Source organism: Condylura cristata, unplaced genomic scaffold (assembly GCF_000260355.1).
Source record: "Condylura cristata isolate star-nosed mole 26May11 unplaced genomic scaffold, ConCri1.0 scaffold00002, whole genome shotgun sequence".
Lineage (NCBI taxonomy): Eukaryota > Metazoa > Chordata > Mammalia > Eulipotyphla > Talpidae > Condylura > Condylura cristata.
In genome coordinates this window covers 73645071-73663046 of record NW_004567103.1, presented here as the reverse complement: position 1 = coordinate 73663046, position 17976 = coordinate 73645071, and the positions used below count along the sequence as shown (strand labels likewise).

Here is a 17976-nt window from a genome sequence, read left to right as displayed (position 1 = left end):
TTTGCTCTCATCCCTCCTTTCCCTCCCCTCGCTCTCGCTCAAATTCCCGGCAGCCCTAGCGCCCGCCCCCGGCGCTTCTCAAGATGGCGGCCGACAGTGAGGTGAGCTATTTGCTTCCTACTTATTCGTATCTGTGAGCTCGCTCCTCCGCGTCAGCGACCACGGATTTAATACCTTTCTTTCATTCTCCTTCTCGTAGCCCGAGTCCGAGGTATTTGAGCTCACCGATTTCACTACTGCCTCGGAATGGGAAAGGTGAGTGAGTTGCATATTTGGGCCCAGACATTAGGCAGCAGCTTTCCCAATATAGGTAGATCACAGGTGACGCCGCTTCTGCGGACTAAGACCTGACAGAAGCACTTGTGTTTCCACCGCTTTCCTTCTTTGGTCAGCTGCTAACCTTTTCCCGGTTCTCGGGTCTGACATGTCATGGTCCGCCCCCATCAGACAAACACCCGAGATTCTAGCTCCCAGGAAAAGTTTTGTTTTCCCTACTCTGATATCACTTTCTTCAGATCTTTGATTTCCTGGTTGTTTTCCACACGTAGAAATAATTCCCTGGCTATTACTTCCGTTCCTGTTTTTATTTCCGTTTAACTCATTTTAATAGCCTAAGCAGTAGAAATCGTGGCAAATGCTTTTTTCTTCCTTCCTTGCCCATACTTTTTAGAGGGGGCTTTTCTTCTGGCCATGAGTACTGGTGGTTTTTTGTTGTTTGCCTCCCTCCCTCCATTCTCACATAAAAGAATAACCTTTTAAAATACTCTGCCTGTGGTTTTGGAACACTCTGATTGAAGTTGTTACATTTCAGTGGGTATTGTGCCCAGGCTTCCAGTGCTTATCAAACTCTTTCGAATAGCAGTGTGAGAGAACCGGTTACATAACTGAAAAGAGTTGAAAGTTTGTGGAAGAGAGATAGTTTAGATAGAGAAGAGAAGTTTTCCCGTAGCCCGAGTTCAGCATCGCAGAGACACCGCAGTTTTCCTGGTGAGGAGATCAGTAGTTAACGTGTTGCAACATTTTATAATATTCCAGGTTGGGAGAGGTAATTGTGGATATAAATATAAATATACATCCCTGCTCCAATAATTCGACATTGCATATCCTCCCCAAAATAGCAAAGTTAGTATACATAACCACACTGGCAAGGCTTTATGGAGTAGATATGATGTGTCCAGAGCTATACCAATGGAAAGGAATGAAAACAAAACAATTTTTTTTAAGTTTAAAAAACAAGCAAAAGAGCAAATACTTAAATGTAAGTCAGCTGGTACTAATTGTATTTAAAAAGGCACTTGAAATAATTGATAACTGTTGTGGATTACAATTGGAAATACTTTCATAGAAAATGAGCTGGAACTATTTACAATAGGAAAAACCTGGAAGCAACCGAAATGCCCCAGATTAAATGATCAGATCAACATAGATATATCTACAATGGAATACTACTCAGCAATCAAAAAGATAAACCCATGCCATTTGCAGCAACATGGGCGGAGCTAGAAAGGGTCAAGTGCAGTGAAATAAGTCATAAGGAAAAAGAAAAATATTGAATGGTTTCACTTATAGGAGGAATATAAGAGAACAAAATAAGTCGGGGAAAATTGCATCATTATTACAATACAAAACAAGGCAACAAAAACAAGCAATTATAAATCAGAGATCCTACAGGGGAAGGGACTGGAATGGGAAGAATAGAGGAAGGAAGGAATGTGGAGGATTGTGGTGAAGATGCACAGGTGAATTGGGGTAGGGGAAAAGTAAGCATTGTTTTAAAATGACAAGCAATGTAAGCAGATCTATAAATTTAATAAAAAAAGAGAAGAAAGTGAGCTGGACCTTGACAGTGGCTGAGTAGGCATAAGAAAGTACCAACATGAGCTGAGATTGCTGAAAATTAACCTTTGACATTTTTCTTGCTGTGGTAACTGTTTAAAGGAACTAAGTTTAATAAAGAAGGTAGGTCCTGGTTATGGACAACTTCCAAAGATAACTAATGGAATCTCGATTTGGGACTTTAAAACCAGTGATTCTCAAAGTGAAGTGTATATCAGAATCATAGTTTCATATTCTTGGTTGAAGTGGACCCCAAAATTTGTATTTGTAACAAGTTTCCAAGTGATGCTGCTGATCTGGAGAATACACTTAGAGCCAGGAAAGAATATCAGTGAGAAACCCTGGATTTTAGAATGGCAGAGTGGTGAGAGTTGCTTCAGGAAGTGGAATAAAATGAAGGTGAGGCACTTAACTGTGATCCTACTTAGGGATCTGGAGAAAAAAGCAAGATAAGACACTGGATTGTATGAAATTTTAAGCAGGTTTTAGATAGGTACATTTGATGAAATACAAGAGTAGAAAGAATCAAACATGAAACTGCAGTTTTTGCCTGAATAAAAGTAAAAAACTGGTAAAGAAAGTAGTTTTTACACCTGTTGGATTTGAAATACAACTTGATTTTGGAAGATTGAAAAATGTGACTTGATGTTTAGAGTGTGGGAGTGAGGAAGTGTAAGTGTACTGAGTGGAAATCGACCAGTTTTCCCTAGTTTAGTATTTAAAATGTCCTGAAGTAGAACCTTAAAAACCCTTTAGAATTGTTAACACAGTTATGAGAACTATCACAAAGTAGGTCTAGTTTCTATCTATATTGTATCTGGCGTTTTGCAAATTGAAAAAGACTATGAAGTCTTAAACTGTGAGTTTAGATTTTTTCTTTAAAGATTTATTTATTTATGCATACAAGAACTGGTGTACAGGACCCAAGTGTGGCGGTCAGGGGGCTGGGGGTAAGAGGATTCAGGGAAAAGAACAAATGGACTGACTGAAATACAGTGCTAGAGAAGAGAGGTTTGCTGTGCCATGTGGGTCAGCTCCCTGGCAAAGGATTGAACTTGTACGTCATTCAGCTTCTGTGGATAGTTTTGTAGTGCTGAGTCTCAACCTCTTGCACTACTAGGGAGGCCACCTGAGTTTAGATAGTAAATGAAAGTTCTGGTCATAATAAGCCATAAAGACAGCTTAGACGTCTAAATGGAATTTCTTAACTGTCTCTGTCCATTGAAAATATATATTGAGTGCCCATTTGTCAAGCACAATAGGTTGCATTAGGGATGTGGTAGTCAATCAAAACAGACCATTTCCACTCTTAGTGAATGTATAAACTAATGGAAGAAATAGACACTAGTCAAGTATTAATACAAAGTCTGTAGCTACAGTAGAAATAATAACCAAGAAGATAAAGAAATTTGGTGTTTTAAAGTCTATCATAAAGGAATAGAATGAGGAGTCAGACAATGACTAAGATCTGGAGAACTTTCAGATATAAAGTTTTCAAGTTTTTATCAAATCTCAGTACTTAGCAGCATAGAGTCGTTAATTCACTTTTCGGTAGTACTGATAAAATAGTTGTTCCTTTTTTACTGTGAAAATGAAAATTGTTTTTATAATAATAATGCCTTGTTATAGAGGGAAAAAAAGGAAAAATTACCTGTAATCCTAATACATCAGGAGATAGCTATTATTAATATGTGAAGAAAATTCCTTGTAATTTGTGTGTGTGTGTTGTAACTTTTTATACCATACCATATTTATATAGCTTGCAGATTTTGTTCATATATACATTAAAATTTTTTTTGGTAAACATATCAATGTTTAGTTTTAGAGTACTCATTTTCAAAACTGATAATTGCCTTTTGAACCTTCAAACTAAATTTACTGTTAATTAATGTAGCCTTTAATTTTACAGATGAGTTAATTATAATGTTCAGTTGAATCAAAAGCTCTGTATTATCATTATGGTCTTTACTGGATTTCAACAGAAATGTAACTACTAATTTATATTCTCACCGAAGAAAAAAACCTGATGCCTTTGAATATATTTTGACTAGAATTAATGCTGGTACTTTTGCAATGTGATATAGGTATTTTAGAAGAGCAATGTTGATGATAGATTGCATCATACTGAAAGGAAGTTAGCATAATAGATTAGTAAATCTTTTAAATATGCCTTTTCATGTATTTAACAGTACTGCTGAGATTTGACAGTTTCACTTGTTGATAATGACCATGTTACTGGTCAGAATTCATTCTTTTTGATAAGTCACCTTGACCTTTAAATTTAAAGATTACATAATTTATGACTAAATCTATTGAATACTTGCAGATCTTGTCAGCTATTTAAAACTTGTCTTATTTTGGTGAGAAAAGTTCCCACATGATATTTTCTTGAGGGGAGAAATGGGTAATCACAAATTCCTAAATATCATTAAAGGAAAAGTTAAGCTAGATAGCACAGCTATTTTGAGTGCAGGAAAGAAATTGTTAGTTTCATAATTAACATTTATACTATCATTTTAGCTTGTGAGTTTTTACTTCTGTCCCAAATGTAGTTTTCATTTTAATGTATCGATTTAGCAACCCCTAATTTATATATTATAGAAGGTAGAATGTAGAATGCCTTTGTCTGGTACGCATTAGATTAAAAAAATTAAAATCTAAGAATTTTTGGGTAAAGATTACTTCTGGTTTTACTCCATATCACAAGATTAAACTAATGGTATTAAACTAATGAGCAGTATCTGATAAAAATGGTAAGACATAAAAAATACCTTTTAATAAAATTGTATAACAAAAGGAAAAAATGTATTGTTGCATATTTAAAATTTACTTTTCCTCCTTCCTAGGTTTATTTCCAAGGTTGAAGAGGTCTTGAATGACTGGAAACTGATTGGAAATTCTTTGGGGAAGCCACTTGAAAAGGTCAGATCTGTTTGCTGGTGTCTCTAAATGAGTATTTACTTTGAAACTTCTGTTCTTAAGCCCAGTGAATTAAGTGTTTTTTAAAGTTATGTATAACCTATGAACATAAAATGGATTTGAATCTGTGGCAAAAGATATGTAAGAAAATTGTGAAGTGTCTTAATAAAATTTTATATGTAAAATGTCATTCTTTGTGAGTGATTTTCTTTCTTTCTCTGATGTTTCTTTGTCTCTTGGGTTTTCCCTTAGAATGTAGACAAATTGTAATTACCAATTTCTTGGACATTTTTCTTAATTGACAAAAAATTTGGTTGTACAGTTACCTTGTTATTAACGGCAGTTTTACTTGATATTGTATTTTATGAAACAGCCCATGGTTGTTCTCTCCTCACCCCCTTTTTAACCTTTCTTATTGTTTTGAGAATATTTGTGAATGAGAAAATTATTCAAGTTGAGGTAGAAATCTAATTCTCCTTATTCATATGCCACACCCCTAGTGGTTACTGAGGAGTTTATTCTGAGATTTTCTGCATTGAGAAAAACTATCAATTTGATTGTAGGTTTATGTAGACGCTTCCTTTATTAGATAAATTCCTTTGAATTGAAATTGTTTTTATTATAAATTATAACTTGGCAATTTACTCCTCTAAGAAACTCTTAAATTCTCAGTGTTTGTTAGATTTTAGGTTTATGGTGATATAAGCATTTTGAAATTGAAAATTTCTTCTTGGTCAAGAGCAGAAGAAGCAGTGCTGCATCTTGGACATATGTCATTGAGAGATACAATAACATATACAGTAAATTGATTTACTATATTAAAATAGTTTTATGAATATATCAAATAAGGAGAAAATAAAATTCTCACATTTTTTCTTTTCACTCGAAACAAATAACAAAAATAGGTATAGATGCCAGTAAGATTTAAGTAAAACAAGGTGAGTGGTCAGCTGTTTTTATTACCAAAGTTATAGCTAAAATAGGTATTTATGAATTCTGACATTCTTTAATTTGATGTACACATATTACCATGTATGCTGTGTATGTTACAGCTAATGAGATAGTGAAGATAAGATCCCTGTTGCCATTGAATATAAATTCTCATGATGGGAAAAAAGTAATAAATCAGGAAATATGATTAAAAGTTTAGATACTAAATTCAGTTTTAGAGTTTTAAGTTGAGTAATACAGTCAAGGTAGGTAGCATATACTGCTAAGTGTGTAATACAGTTTAAAGGAGCTCTCCTTTTTTTCTATAAATAGTTATAATTAAGAGATAAGAAAACATTAATATTTCAAGGTTGAACTATACCTATTAAATAAGGGTAAAGAAAATGTAAAGGATAGCAATTATTAAGCATAGAAAGGAAATTTCTTGAATACTTTAATCTTTTAAAAAGATTTATTTATGCATATAAGAACTGGGGTATAGGTCAGAGGTGTGGGGGTAGAGGATCCATGAAAGACAGAATGGGAAACAGGTGTCAGTGGGCTGGGCAGGAGAGGTCTGCCACGCCATGTGGATCACCTCCTTGGCTGGGAATTGGCCTTGTGCTAGTGGCTGTGGGTAGCTTCATAGTGCTATGCTTTTAACCCATTGAACTACCAGGGAGGGCCCAGATTTTAATTTATATGAAATATAATGGTAACCAATTATCTTCCTTCACTGAGGAAATTAAGAGAAATTATTTTTAGAAACTTAATTTTTGAAAATTTTAAACAGTGTACAGCATAGCATAATAATGTAGATACGTTCTAAGAAATGAATAGGTGCTTTCATCATTGTGAAGTTTCTTAAAGTGTAATTACCCAAACCTAAATGATACAGCGTAATACACACCTAGATTATGTTATAATCTACTGGGAACGTTGTGTTTGTGTTTTGTAGTTGACTAAGCAGTAGTTAAGTGACACAAAACTGTATAAAGTAAACAAAATAGTATAATAAACCTTCATGTGCTTTTCACTTAGTCTCTACAATTGATACTTTGCTATTTTTTTGTTTCAGAAGTACTAAGTAGTTGTTTAGTACTTCTGAACTACTAAAGTAGTTGTTTTTTAGAAGAAAATTTGCATACATTGTTATACACAAAACTTACCTGCTTTAAATGTTAAATGTTTACTTTACATTTAACACTCCTCATTCAAGATATTGGACATTTGTTAGCCCAGTAAGGTCAGTATGTCCTTTTCCATCTAATCCACATTCTTTCCTCTAGGAGAGCAGGCCCTTGCTGTCCTGTTCTTTTTTTTTTTTTCCTGCTCTAGAATATCATATATAAAGTATCATGCAGTAACTACTCTTTGTGACTGAATTTTTCACATAATATTTTTGATAGGTTGTTGCATATCTTTCTTAATTAATGCTAAATAAGTCTATTGTATTAATATAACTATAATTTGTTTTGCTTATTGATACACATGTTGGCTATTATGAATAAAGTAGAACCTTATTGTATCATCATTTGTAGACATGGTTTTATTTCTCTTGGGTAAAAACTTAGTATTGGAATTACTGTATCAAATAATAGGTGTTTGCTTAACTTTTAAAGAAATGGTAAAGCTTTTTGTGTTACTTTACCCATACGTCAGTAATGTAAGAGTTTGGCTAACTTCACATTTTTAATAACCTTGGTGGTTTTAGACTAATAAATTTTAGTTATCACAATAGGTGTGTAGTTTGTGGGATTAAATTGTATTTAATTTTCTGTGTTAAATTGAAAAATTGGTTTTGGCCACTTTTTCATGTGTTACGTCTTTGTGAAGTTGGTGTGTTCAAGTTTTTTGACCAATTTTAAGTTGAGTTTAATTTTTACTAGGTAGTAGGAGTCTTTTATTCATTCTGGTTTAAGTTTTTCTTAAGTTTTGCCAGCTTGTAAAGATACTCTTTTATGCTTTCTTTTAGCTTTCTATTTAGGTCTGTGATCCATCCTGAACTAAATTTGTAGATGGTATGAGATGGTACAAGTTCATTTTTTTTTTGGATAAGGATATCTTGTTATAGAAGTTTCTGTTGAAATCACTTTTTCCATTGAATTGTTGCATAAGGGGTCACCTTCTGGAATCTGTATTCTGTCCCATTAAACTCTTTGGCTGTTCTGATATAAATACCACATTGTCTTTATTGTAGCTTGGCATTATCAAAATAGTGGACCAGATTGTTGAGGGGCTATCTCATGTGTTAAGGAATATTTGGTAGTATCTGACCTCTTCCTGCTTGATTGTAACTAAAAATCTGTGTAGACATTGCCAAATGTTCCCTAAGGGGTAAAATTGCCCAGTTAAAAACCACTAAGTAGGGCGCTCCCCAGTGGGGCAGTGGGGTAAAGCACAGCACTGAGAAACTAGAGCCACCTCCGCATGAGTTCGATCCCTGTCTGCCCGGAGGTGATCAGCATCATGCTGCAGATCCCTCCTGACCCACCAGCTGTTCCCCCCCGCAGTGTACTTCATCGGTGTGCCTGTTCTGCTCCCACTCTGTCTCTGGTGAGGCCTCTCATCATCCCTGCACCTCTGGCCTATACCCCAGTTCTGTATGCATAAATAAATAAATCTTTAAAAAAAAAAAAAACCCACTAAGTACTTTACGTATCTGAAATTAGTTAATACATACAGTCTCACTTTCATTGTTTCCCCATGAAGCTTGTTAGTTCCAAATTTTGATTTTGCTGGGCTTATGACTGGAATTGTATTTAATTTATAAATTGCCTTATGGAGAAGTGATATTTCACAACCTTGAAGATTTCAATCATGAATGTAGTACACCTTTTTCTAAAAGATTTATTTAATTATGCTTACAGAACTGGGATACCTGCCAGAAGTGCAGGGGTGGTGAGAGGCCTCACTAAAGACCAGTGAGGAGCTGAACAGGCAGGTCTAGGAAGTACACTGCTGAGGGGAGCAGTGGGCTAGACAGGAGAGATCAGCTATACCTTGTGGATCACCTCCAGCTGGGGTCTAACTTTCGCTGAAGCAATGCTGCTGTGGCTAGCTTGCAGTGCTGAGCTTTAACCCATTGCACCCCACCAAGGAGGTACCCCCGGTACTCCTTTCCATTTATTTAACTTATCTCTAATTTTTCACAGAATGTTTTAATAGATTTGGGGGGGATGTCTGGTATATCTTCTGTTAAATTTATTACTAAATATTTTGCTGAATGGTGCAATTATGAATAGGATTTTTTTTAATGGAAATGGGAAATATTTTATATTTGTGCTACTTCCTTTTGAGTTTTACAGCAAAGTACTTTCAAAAATAATCATAGATTTACCCATCTATGTCCATTATAAATCCCCCAACCTTAGTTCATTCATTTTGTCTCTCATATAGAGCTGCCTTTATAAAGCTAAGTTCATTCATGTCATTCTACTTGAAATTGTTTACTTGCACTTTGATAAATTTCAGATTCCTTATTATGACTGACATGCTCTGTATAATCTGAACTCTGGTTGTCTTTCCAGTCACATATAATGCCGTTCTTTCCTATTACTTTTTTTTTAAATAGTATATTATATCATTTTGTGAATTTTTTCGTCTCAGTTGTAATCCCCATGGGTTTCCCATCACCACATCACCTATGTGCCATCACCTGAGTCCAGTGCACTTTCCTCCACCTACTGTTCTTCATCCCATTTTCCACCCCACCCCCATAACATGTCTCTGGTATATACTGTTCATTATTATTACTTTCTCGCCTGGCCTGGCCTGTTACACTCCTGCTATGAATGAAACCATCCGGTATTTTTCCTTTTCTTTCTGGCTTATTTCACTAAGCATGATCTTCTGTAGCTCCATCCATGTTGCTACAAAAGACATGTGTTTCTTTTTTTTGGTTGCTGAGTAATGCTCAATTGTGTATATGTACCACATTTTTTCTTTTTTTTAAGATTTATTTATTTGTTCATACAGAACTGGGGTACAGGCCAGAGGCTCAGGGGCAGCGAGAGGCTTCACCAGAGATGGAGTGGGGAGCAGAACAGGTAGATCAACGAAGTACACTGCTGAGGGGAGCAGAGGGCGGGTCAGGAGATGTCTGCCACGCCAGGTGGTCACCTCCGGGGCAGGCAGGAATCGAACTCATGCGGAAGTGGCTTTAGCTTCTCAGTGCTGTGCTTTAACCCGCTGCGCCACCAGGGAGGGCCTGTACCACATCTTTTTAATCCAGTCATCCACTTTTGGATATTTGGGCTGTTCCCATGTCTTTCCAATTGTATATAAGGCAACAATAAACATGGGGGTGCAAGTGTCTTTTGGATCAGTGTTTTTGTGTCTTTTGGGTAGATACCTAGGAGTGGGATTGCTGGGTCATATGGAAACTCCATGTTAAGCAGTTTGAGGAACCTCCAAACAGTTTTCCACAGTGGTTGTACTAGTTTGCATTCCTACCAGCAGTGCAGGAGAGTTCCTTTTTCTCCACATATGAATAGGATTGTTTTTTTTTTTTTAAAAGATTTATTTTATTTGTACATACAGAACTGGGGTACAGGCCAGAGGCTCAGGGGCGGTGAGAGGCTTCACCAGAGACAGAGTGGGGAGAGAACAGGCATATTGACGAAGTACACCGCTGAGGGGAGCAGCGGGCAGGTCAGGAGAGGTCACCTCCGGGGCAGGGGGGAATCGAACTCATGGGGAAGTGGCTTTAGCTTCTCAGTGCAGTGCTTTAACCCACTAGGCCACCAGGGAAGGCCAGAATAGGATTGGTTTTAAGTTTCATTTATAGATGTTAAAATACATACTGTAACATTTTGCATGTTGACTTTGTATTCTGAGGCCTGGCTAAACATTAAGATTCATGTTCTTTTTGTTAATTCTTTTGTATTTTCTACACTCATAATCATGTTGCCTGCAAATAGGGACCATTTTATTTCCTTTTCTATTTGTACTTTTTGTTCTTACTGTTACAAACCAGAATCTTCAGTAAAATTTAATGAACTGTTGAGAGTAGACATTCTTGCCTTCTTCCCAGTGTTAAGGGGGTAATATTCAGTGCTTTGTAGTTATCATTTAAAGACTGAGGAAATTCTTAGTTTACATTTTCATGTTTTCTTAAACCTAAACTGAAATTTCTCAATTGTTAGACATCTTCCCAGCTCCAAGCCCCTGGTAACTACTGTTATATATCTGTTCCTATGAGTCTGACTGCTTGTAAGTGGTACCATACAGTATTTCTCCTTTTATTCTGACTTGTTCATGGTTCATGTGTATTGTAGAATATGTTGGAATTTCATTCTATTTTAGAGAATAACATTCTGTACCATGCACTGTTCATCCAGTCATCTGCTTATGGACACCAGATTTTTTCTACTTTTTTACTATTGTGAATAATGCTGCTGGGAACAGAGGTACAAATAGCTCTTGGAGTCCCTACTTTCAATCCTTTTGGATATGTAACTAGGTGGGGAATTGCTAGATTGAATAATAGTTCTATTTGAAATTTAAAAATATATATATATATTTTACAAATTGCTATACTCTTGACTGGCTACAAATTTTCTTTTTTGTTTATCTGAAAAATATTTACGTTTTACTTTGTTTTTAAATGATAATTTTATTGAAGAATTCTGACTGCTGGTCAGCCCTTCACCATCCTCCCTGACCCCTTCTCCCCAATTCTTTAGATGGAGATTCATTGTCTTGTTTTTTATAGTTTATTATCAGAAGTTAATTTCCTGTTTTGTTTTCATGGTTTTCTTTCATGCTGTTTTCAAGATTTGATCTTTGTATTTAAGCCATCTAAGTATCATGTGGCTAAGTGTGTTTTTGGATTTGTCCTGCTTAGGTAGGCTAATATTGGATATAATTTTTTATCAAATTGGGAAAGTTTTTTTTTTTTTTTTTTTAAACAACAGAACAGTTTATTTTTACATCATTTTGTGCCTTTTCCCCTCTCAGTTGTAATCCCCTTGGGCTTCCCATCACCAAATCACCCATGGGCTATCACGATAGTCCAGTGTACTTTCCTCCACCCACTGTTTTTGATCCCATTATCTGCTCCACCCCCGTAAAATGTCTCTGGTATATAGTTGTTCATTATTACTATTTTCTCTCCTGGTCCTTTATACTCCTGCTATGAGTGAAAACCATCAGATATTTTTCCTTTCTTTCTGGCTTATTTCACTAAGCATGATCTTCTCCAGCTCCATCCAGGTTGCTGTAGAAGACATGTTTTTTTTTTGGTTGCTGAGTAGTACTCCATTGTGTATATGTGCCACACCTTTTTAATCCAGTCACCTGCTTTTGGGCATTTGGGTTGTTTACATGTCTTTCCAGAAATTGGGAATGTTTTACAGTCAAATGTTCTACCACTGAGCTATATACTCTCAGACTGGGAAGGTTTTCATGATTATTTCTTCTAGTATGTTTTGCTTCCATCTCTAGTCTTTTTCTATGACTTATATATTTGACCTCTTAATGCTGTTCCCTAGGTCCTTGAGTCTTAGTCTTTATTAGTTTCTCTATTTATCTTTGAAGACATTTACTTTTTTTTTCTGCTGTCTTCAGTTTGACATTCAGCACACCTGAAGTATTTTACAGTTTTTCTTTTTTAAAGATTTATTTATTTATTCATACAGAACTGGGGTACAGTCCAGAGATGCGGAGGGTGAGAGGATTCACCAGAGACAGAGTGGGGAGCAGAACAGGCAGATTAATGAAGTACACTGCTGAGGGGAGCAGCGGGCGGGTCAGGAGAGGTCTGCCTCGCCATGTGGATCTCCTCCAGGGCAGGCGGGAATCGAACTCATGCAGAAGTGGCTTAAGCTTCTTAGTGCTGTGCTTTAGCCCGCTGCACCACCAGGGAGGGCCCTATTTTACAGTTTTTTAAAAAATTCTATTTCTGGAATTTCTATTTCGTTTTCAAAAATAATTTCCAATTTTTTCTAAATTCCAATTTGTCACCTCTAAATTTATTTTGCAAGCGTTTTCCTTATACATATTTGTTACAGATAGTCTAAAGCCAGTTGTGGCAGCTAGGTCTTCTTCGACTTGGTTTCTGTTGATTATATTCATTTGAGCAAAGGTCATGCTCTTGGGTTTTTGCTTGTTTTTTGATGTGTGTGTGTCCAGTAGTGTTTGTGTGTGTTTTCTGTTCTTGTATTTTTTTTTTTAATTAAGATTTATTTTTTATTTATTTATGGATATAGGAACTGGGGTATAGGCAGAGTTGCTGGGGAGTGGTGTGAGAAGATTTATTAGAGATAAGCATGGGGAGCAAAACAGGTGGGTCAATTTACTGAAATACACTGCTGAGAGGACCAGTGGGTTCAACAGGACAAGCCTGCTGTGCCATGTTGGTTAGCTTCCTGGTGGAGAATTGAACTCAACTCATGGAACTCATATTACAGTGTCAGGTGATATCTTAATAGTGCTGAGACTTTGTGCCAGCCAGGGAGGCCCTGGCTTTGTATTTTGAATAGAAAGTAGAGATTGGTTTTGTTGTGTTCCTCTGAAGTGGATTCCTCCCCAACCCTAGCAAGTAATTAACTTAATTGGATTAAAATTCCATTCTTTTTCTCAATTGTAACAGCAGCTAAAATCCTTTCTTTCAATCTAGGTCTTTGGCCCTTGGACACCCCAATGCACATGGATGATTTAGCAGCTAGTCAAAATTGGGGGCAGAATTTATAGGCAAATTTGGGAGTTTACCCGCCAATGGCTTATTCCAGAGTTGATGATTCAGTTTTAAAAATACCTGCCATTTTTGGCCCTCCCTGGTGGCGCAGCGGGTTAAAGCACAGTACTGAGAATCTGAAGCCACTTCCGCATGAGTTCGATTCCCGCCTGCCGCCTGCCCCGGAGGAGACCACATGGCGAGCCAGACCTCTCCTGACCCGCCCGCTGCTCCCCTCAGCAGTGTACTTCGTAGATCTGCCTGTTCTGTTCCCCACTCTGTCTCTGGTGAAGCCTCTCACCGCCCCTGAGCCTCTGGCCTGTACCCCACTTCTGTATGCACAAATAAATAAATAAATCTTTAAAAAAAAAAAAATACCTGCCATTTTTAAACTTTGTTCTCTGTTGCCTAAATCCAGTAAACCTCTATCATTCTGCAGATGTGAGTTGTGTTCTTAGATTGGAATGTCCTTAGGTCAGCAATTATGGTGTTGTCTGAGGAACTCTGTTGGTCCTTGAGAGCTTTTCAGTGTTGACAAGGCTCTTCCTTCCCCAGTTACATTATGTCTGTGAAGCCAGTTTTTTTCAGACATTTCAGTCAGAACAGTTGATGCAAAGATTGAAAGTGCATAGGTAGAGAATTTAGGGCCCTTTTAAAAGTTACTATTAAGAGATTTATAAAATGTTAAGTTCTACCCTTCTGGTTAATATTTTCATTTGGGAATATAACTTTTAATACATATGGTTCCATTTATTTTAATTAATTTTATTTATTTGTATATCTATTTACATTGTTGTTCATTTTAAAACAATGTTAAACTGTTCCCATCCCTAGTTTGCCCACTCACCATCACCACAGTTCCCCAAGTTCTTCCCTTCCTTCTTCCCCCTCCCATGCAGCATCTCTTTGGTTTCTAATTGTGTTTGTTTTTGTTTTACTGTTTTCTGTATTGTTACTATTTTCCCCTCCCCATGTCTTATTGTATTCTCTTATATTCCTTCTGTAAGTGAAACTATTGATATTTTTCTTTTTCCTCTTTATTTCACTGAGCATGATCCTGGTTCTTATTACTATTTTTAAAAAGATTTATTTATTATTGCATACAGAATGGGTCAGGCCAGAGGGTCAGGGGCTGTGAGAGAATTAACCAAAAACAGTGGGGAACAGAACAGGGCAGATCTACAAGTACACTGCTGAGGGGAGCAGCAGATGAAATAGAGGTCTGCTGTGCCACCTCAGGGGGCTTTGAATCCAAACTGCACTGAAGGAGCTGTGGCTAGCTTCTCAGTGTTGTTCTTTAACCCATTGTGGCACCTGACAGAGCCCTGTTCATGCATCTTTGTAGTTTTTTTTTTTCCCCTCTTGTGAGGTTCTCAGTAATTTTTAAGAGTGTAAAAGAGTCCTAATGCAAAAAAGTCTGAGATCTCTACTTAGCCAAAAGATAACAAATATGCATATTTCATCAGATATTCTTCCCTTTTTCATGGATAATCTGCCCACTGTCTACCTCCATTTTGATCATTTTTTAGAATGTTGAAAAATTGTGTTGTTTTGGCTAAGATTTCATAATTTTTATTTGATGAGTGGTTGATTTGACCCATTATTTTTACTATACCAAACTCTGTTCTGCTGGAAATGGCAGTTACTAAACATTAGTAGTGGTACCGTGTGATATAATGTGCCTGTTAATTTACTTACTCCTTAGATAAAGTTCAGTGACTAAAGTATTACTCAAATTATGAACACCGAAGACGTGGGTGCCTATAGTAATTTACTCAAGGTCATTTTGCCAATAGTTAGTATAAGCAAGATTACACATAGGTCATGCTTACCTTCAAAACTGTTTCTATTTTACTCTATTTTTGGTTTCTTATTGAAGTAATTGTGAAATTCCATGGAGGGAAGATTAGATTTCAAAGTCAGATTTTGGAATTTAACTCTTGGACTTATACAACCAAGATTGTGTTGCTGTGTGCCAACTTAAAGGCACAGGAATTAAAAAAAAAAATGTTTTTTAATTCTTCTTATATGTAGTTAGCAAAAAAATTAAGTATTTTTTTTTTTAAAGATTTATTTATTTGTGTATACAGAACTGGGTAACAGGCCAGAGGTTCAGGGGCGGCGAGAGGCTTCACCAAAGACAGAGTGGGGAGCAGAACAGGTAGATCTATGAGGTACACTGCTGAGGGGAGCAGCGGGCGGGTCAGGAGAGGTCTGCCACGCCATGTGGTCACCTCCGGTGCAGGCGGGAATCGAACTCATGCGGAAGTGGCTTTAGCTTCTCAGTGCTGTGCTTTAACCCGCTGCACCACCAGGGAGGGCCCAAAATTAAGTATTTTTTAATGAGATGTCAAGTTTAGGAATGGTGTGATCTGTGTGGCATAGGACTGTTTAGTCAGTGATTTTTACCCCCTGAAAAATCTGTGGGAGAAGAATCATTAACTTTGGAAATTAGGACAAAAATAGTGACTATAATTGTGTGGAAATGAATTTATATTTTTCAGACTGAGTAGATTGAAATGACATTTAGCTCAGAATTTTAACTTTATATGGCAAATATAAAATATATTTGAATGATAGGTTTTCTCTTGTGTTAGCTACTTCCCAAATTATAACAGTAGGTCAGACTTGGAACTTATATAAAGATTATAAGCAATTTAGTTCTTCTGTCTGCTTTCTCTCAGAATGTTTATGTGTTTTATGGATTATTGTAGTGTAGGATTGAAGATTTTGTAAAGCTAAAGTGTTTGGAAACTACATAGTTATGGATTAGTAATGAAAAAGAATACAGTGTTACTGAAGTGCAATAATCAGATGTAAGCAACATTGAGCTGCACACTTTCTTCATAATAGGATTATATAAGATAAGGTTTACAGTTTTTTTTTTCTTTTTATTTTTCCCTTTGATAGTATCCTTTGTATTTTACCATATTTGTAGTATTTTTTCTTAGTCTGTGTGTGTTTTAAAGTTTTTACTGTAATGTAAAATGGCAGGAGATTCTTTCAGAGACTGCACAGAATAGTGATGAAGAATATAGCCCCTAACTTAAACTGCTTTTGTTGGGCTTCCATATCTATTGTTTGTACTTTTTTTGGCATTATGCCATCTCAATTAATGTTTGTTGCTGCTGCTGTTATTATTGCTTCTCTCAAAGTAGTCACCAGAGGCATGAAAATAATATTTACTTGAGTAGAATATAAACTAATAGTTAAGTTAGTTAAGTACTCAGCATTTTTTTGCCATAAAAATGATTTGTTTCCTTAAAGCTCCTACAATCTAAAAAATACCTTCAAGTTTAATTCGAGATACATGAAAATTCTCTTTAGTTTTTGTTTTATGATTTCCTACTTATTTTCATTTGTATTTTTTAAAGATTCTTTTCTTGCCATGTAATTATAGTACAATATACTTTCAGTGTGATAACTAAAATTTTCAATATGCATCACAAGTTTCACTTGGAAATTAATTCAGTAAGGACATATGCCACTAAAACAAATAGAATAGTATAAAAGCCTTTGTAAACAAATAGAAGGATTAAATAAAATAATGTACTCACTTATATGAGATACTACTATAATCAAATCATGCTGTTACATAATTCTAAAGTAATAATTCTGTTCATAAATTATTATTCAGTTGTATTAAATGTAATGATTTAATTTAAATTTTACCACTTCATGGAACTCATGTTTTGTGCATTGAATGTGACAGAAATATTTTTAGAAAAAAATAGCTTATGAAATTGGCAATTATATCTCTTATTACTATGATTCAGTGTTTTTTTTTTTTTTTTAGCATGTACAGGTAAAGGGTATGACCCAGTACCATTAGTAATAGTTAATTTGCAATTTCTTTTATTATATACATATTGTATACTCCTTGGTATGTACTCAGTAAATGTTTGCTAATTTACTCCCTAGAACACCTAACACTCCAATACCTTTTTAATCCCCAAAACTTGTCATGTTTTCCTTTGCATGAATAAGTAATTTCTCTATAACATTTTATTTACCCTTTGTTTTTTTATTTTTTTGTTTTTCTTTCCTTGGCTTAGTAACTTTTCTCCTTTTATTTAGTAATCCGAATGTTTTCCCGCCAAATGAATTTTTTTTATAAGTTTATTTTTACATCATTTTGTACTTTTTTTAAAAAATCTCAATTGTAAGCCCTGTGGGTTTCCCATCACCAAGTCACCCATGTGCCATCACCATAGTCCAGTGCACTTCCTTCCCCACCATCGTTTTTGATCCCGTTCCCCACTCCACCCCCATAAAATGTCTCTGGTATATGGCTTTTCATTATTCTTATTATTTTCTCGCCTGGTCCATTATACTCCTGTTATGAGCGAAACCATCCGGTATTTTTATTTTTCTTTCTGGCTTATAAGCATGATCTTTTCCAGCTCCATCCATGTTGCTGCAAAAGACATGTGTTTCTTTTTTTTGGTTGCTGTGTAATATTCCATTGTGTATATGTACCATATCTTTTTAATCCAGGCATCCATTTTTGGGCATTTGGGCTGCTTCCATGTTTTTGCAATTGTAAATAAAGCAGCAATAAACATGAGGTTGCAGATATCTTTTTCAATCAGTGTTTTTGTGTCTTTTGGGTA

General features: G+C 35.8%; 1 protein-coding gene across 2 annotated transcripts in view; it reads left to right on the top strand.

Annotated features, from left to right (window-relative positions):
* The first annotated feature begins 65 nt into the window (after positions 1 to 65).
* RAB3GAP1 (RAB3 GTPase activating protein subunit 1 (catalytic)) overlaps positions 66 to 17976 on the top strand; it is an 84753-nt gene continuing 66842 nt past the window's right edge. For both annotated transcript variants that reach the window (XM_004674695.2, XM_004674694.2), the window contains exons 1-3: positions 66 to 101; positions 200 to 255; positions 4683 to 4758. In XM_004674695.2, coding sequence (XP_004674752.1) covers positions 84 to 101; positions 200 to 255; positions 4683 to 4758 — 150 coding nt within the window. In that variant the 5' untranslated portion in view covers positions 66 to 83. The remainder of the gene's footprint in view (positions 102 to 199; positions 256 to 4682; positions 4759 to 17976) is intronic.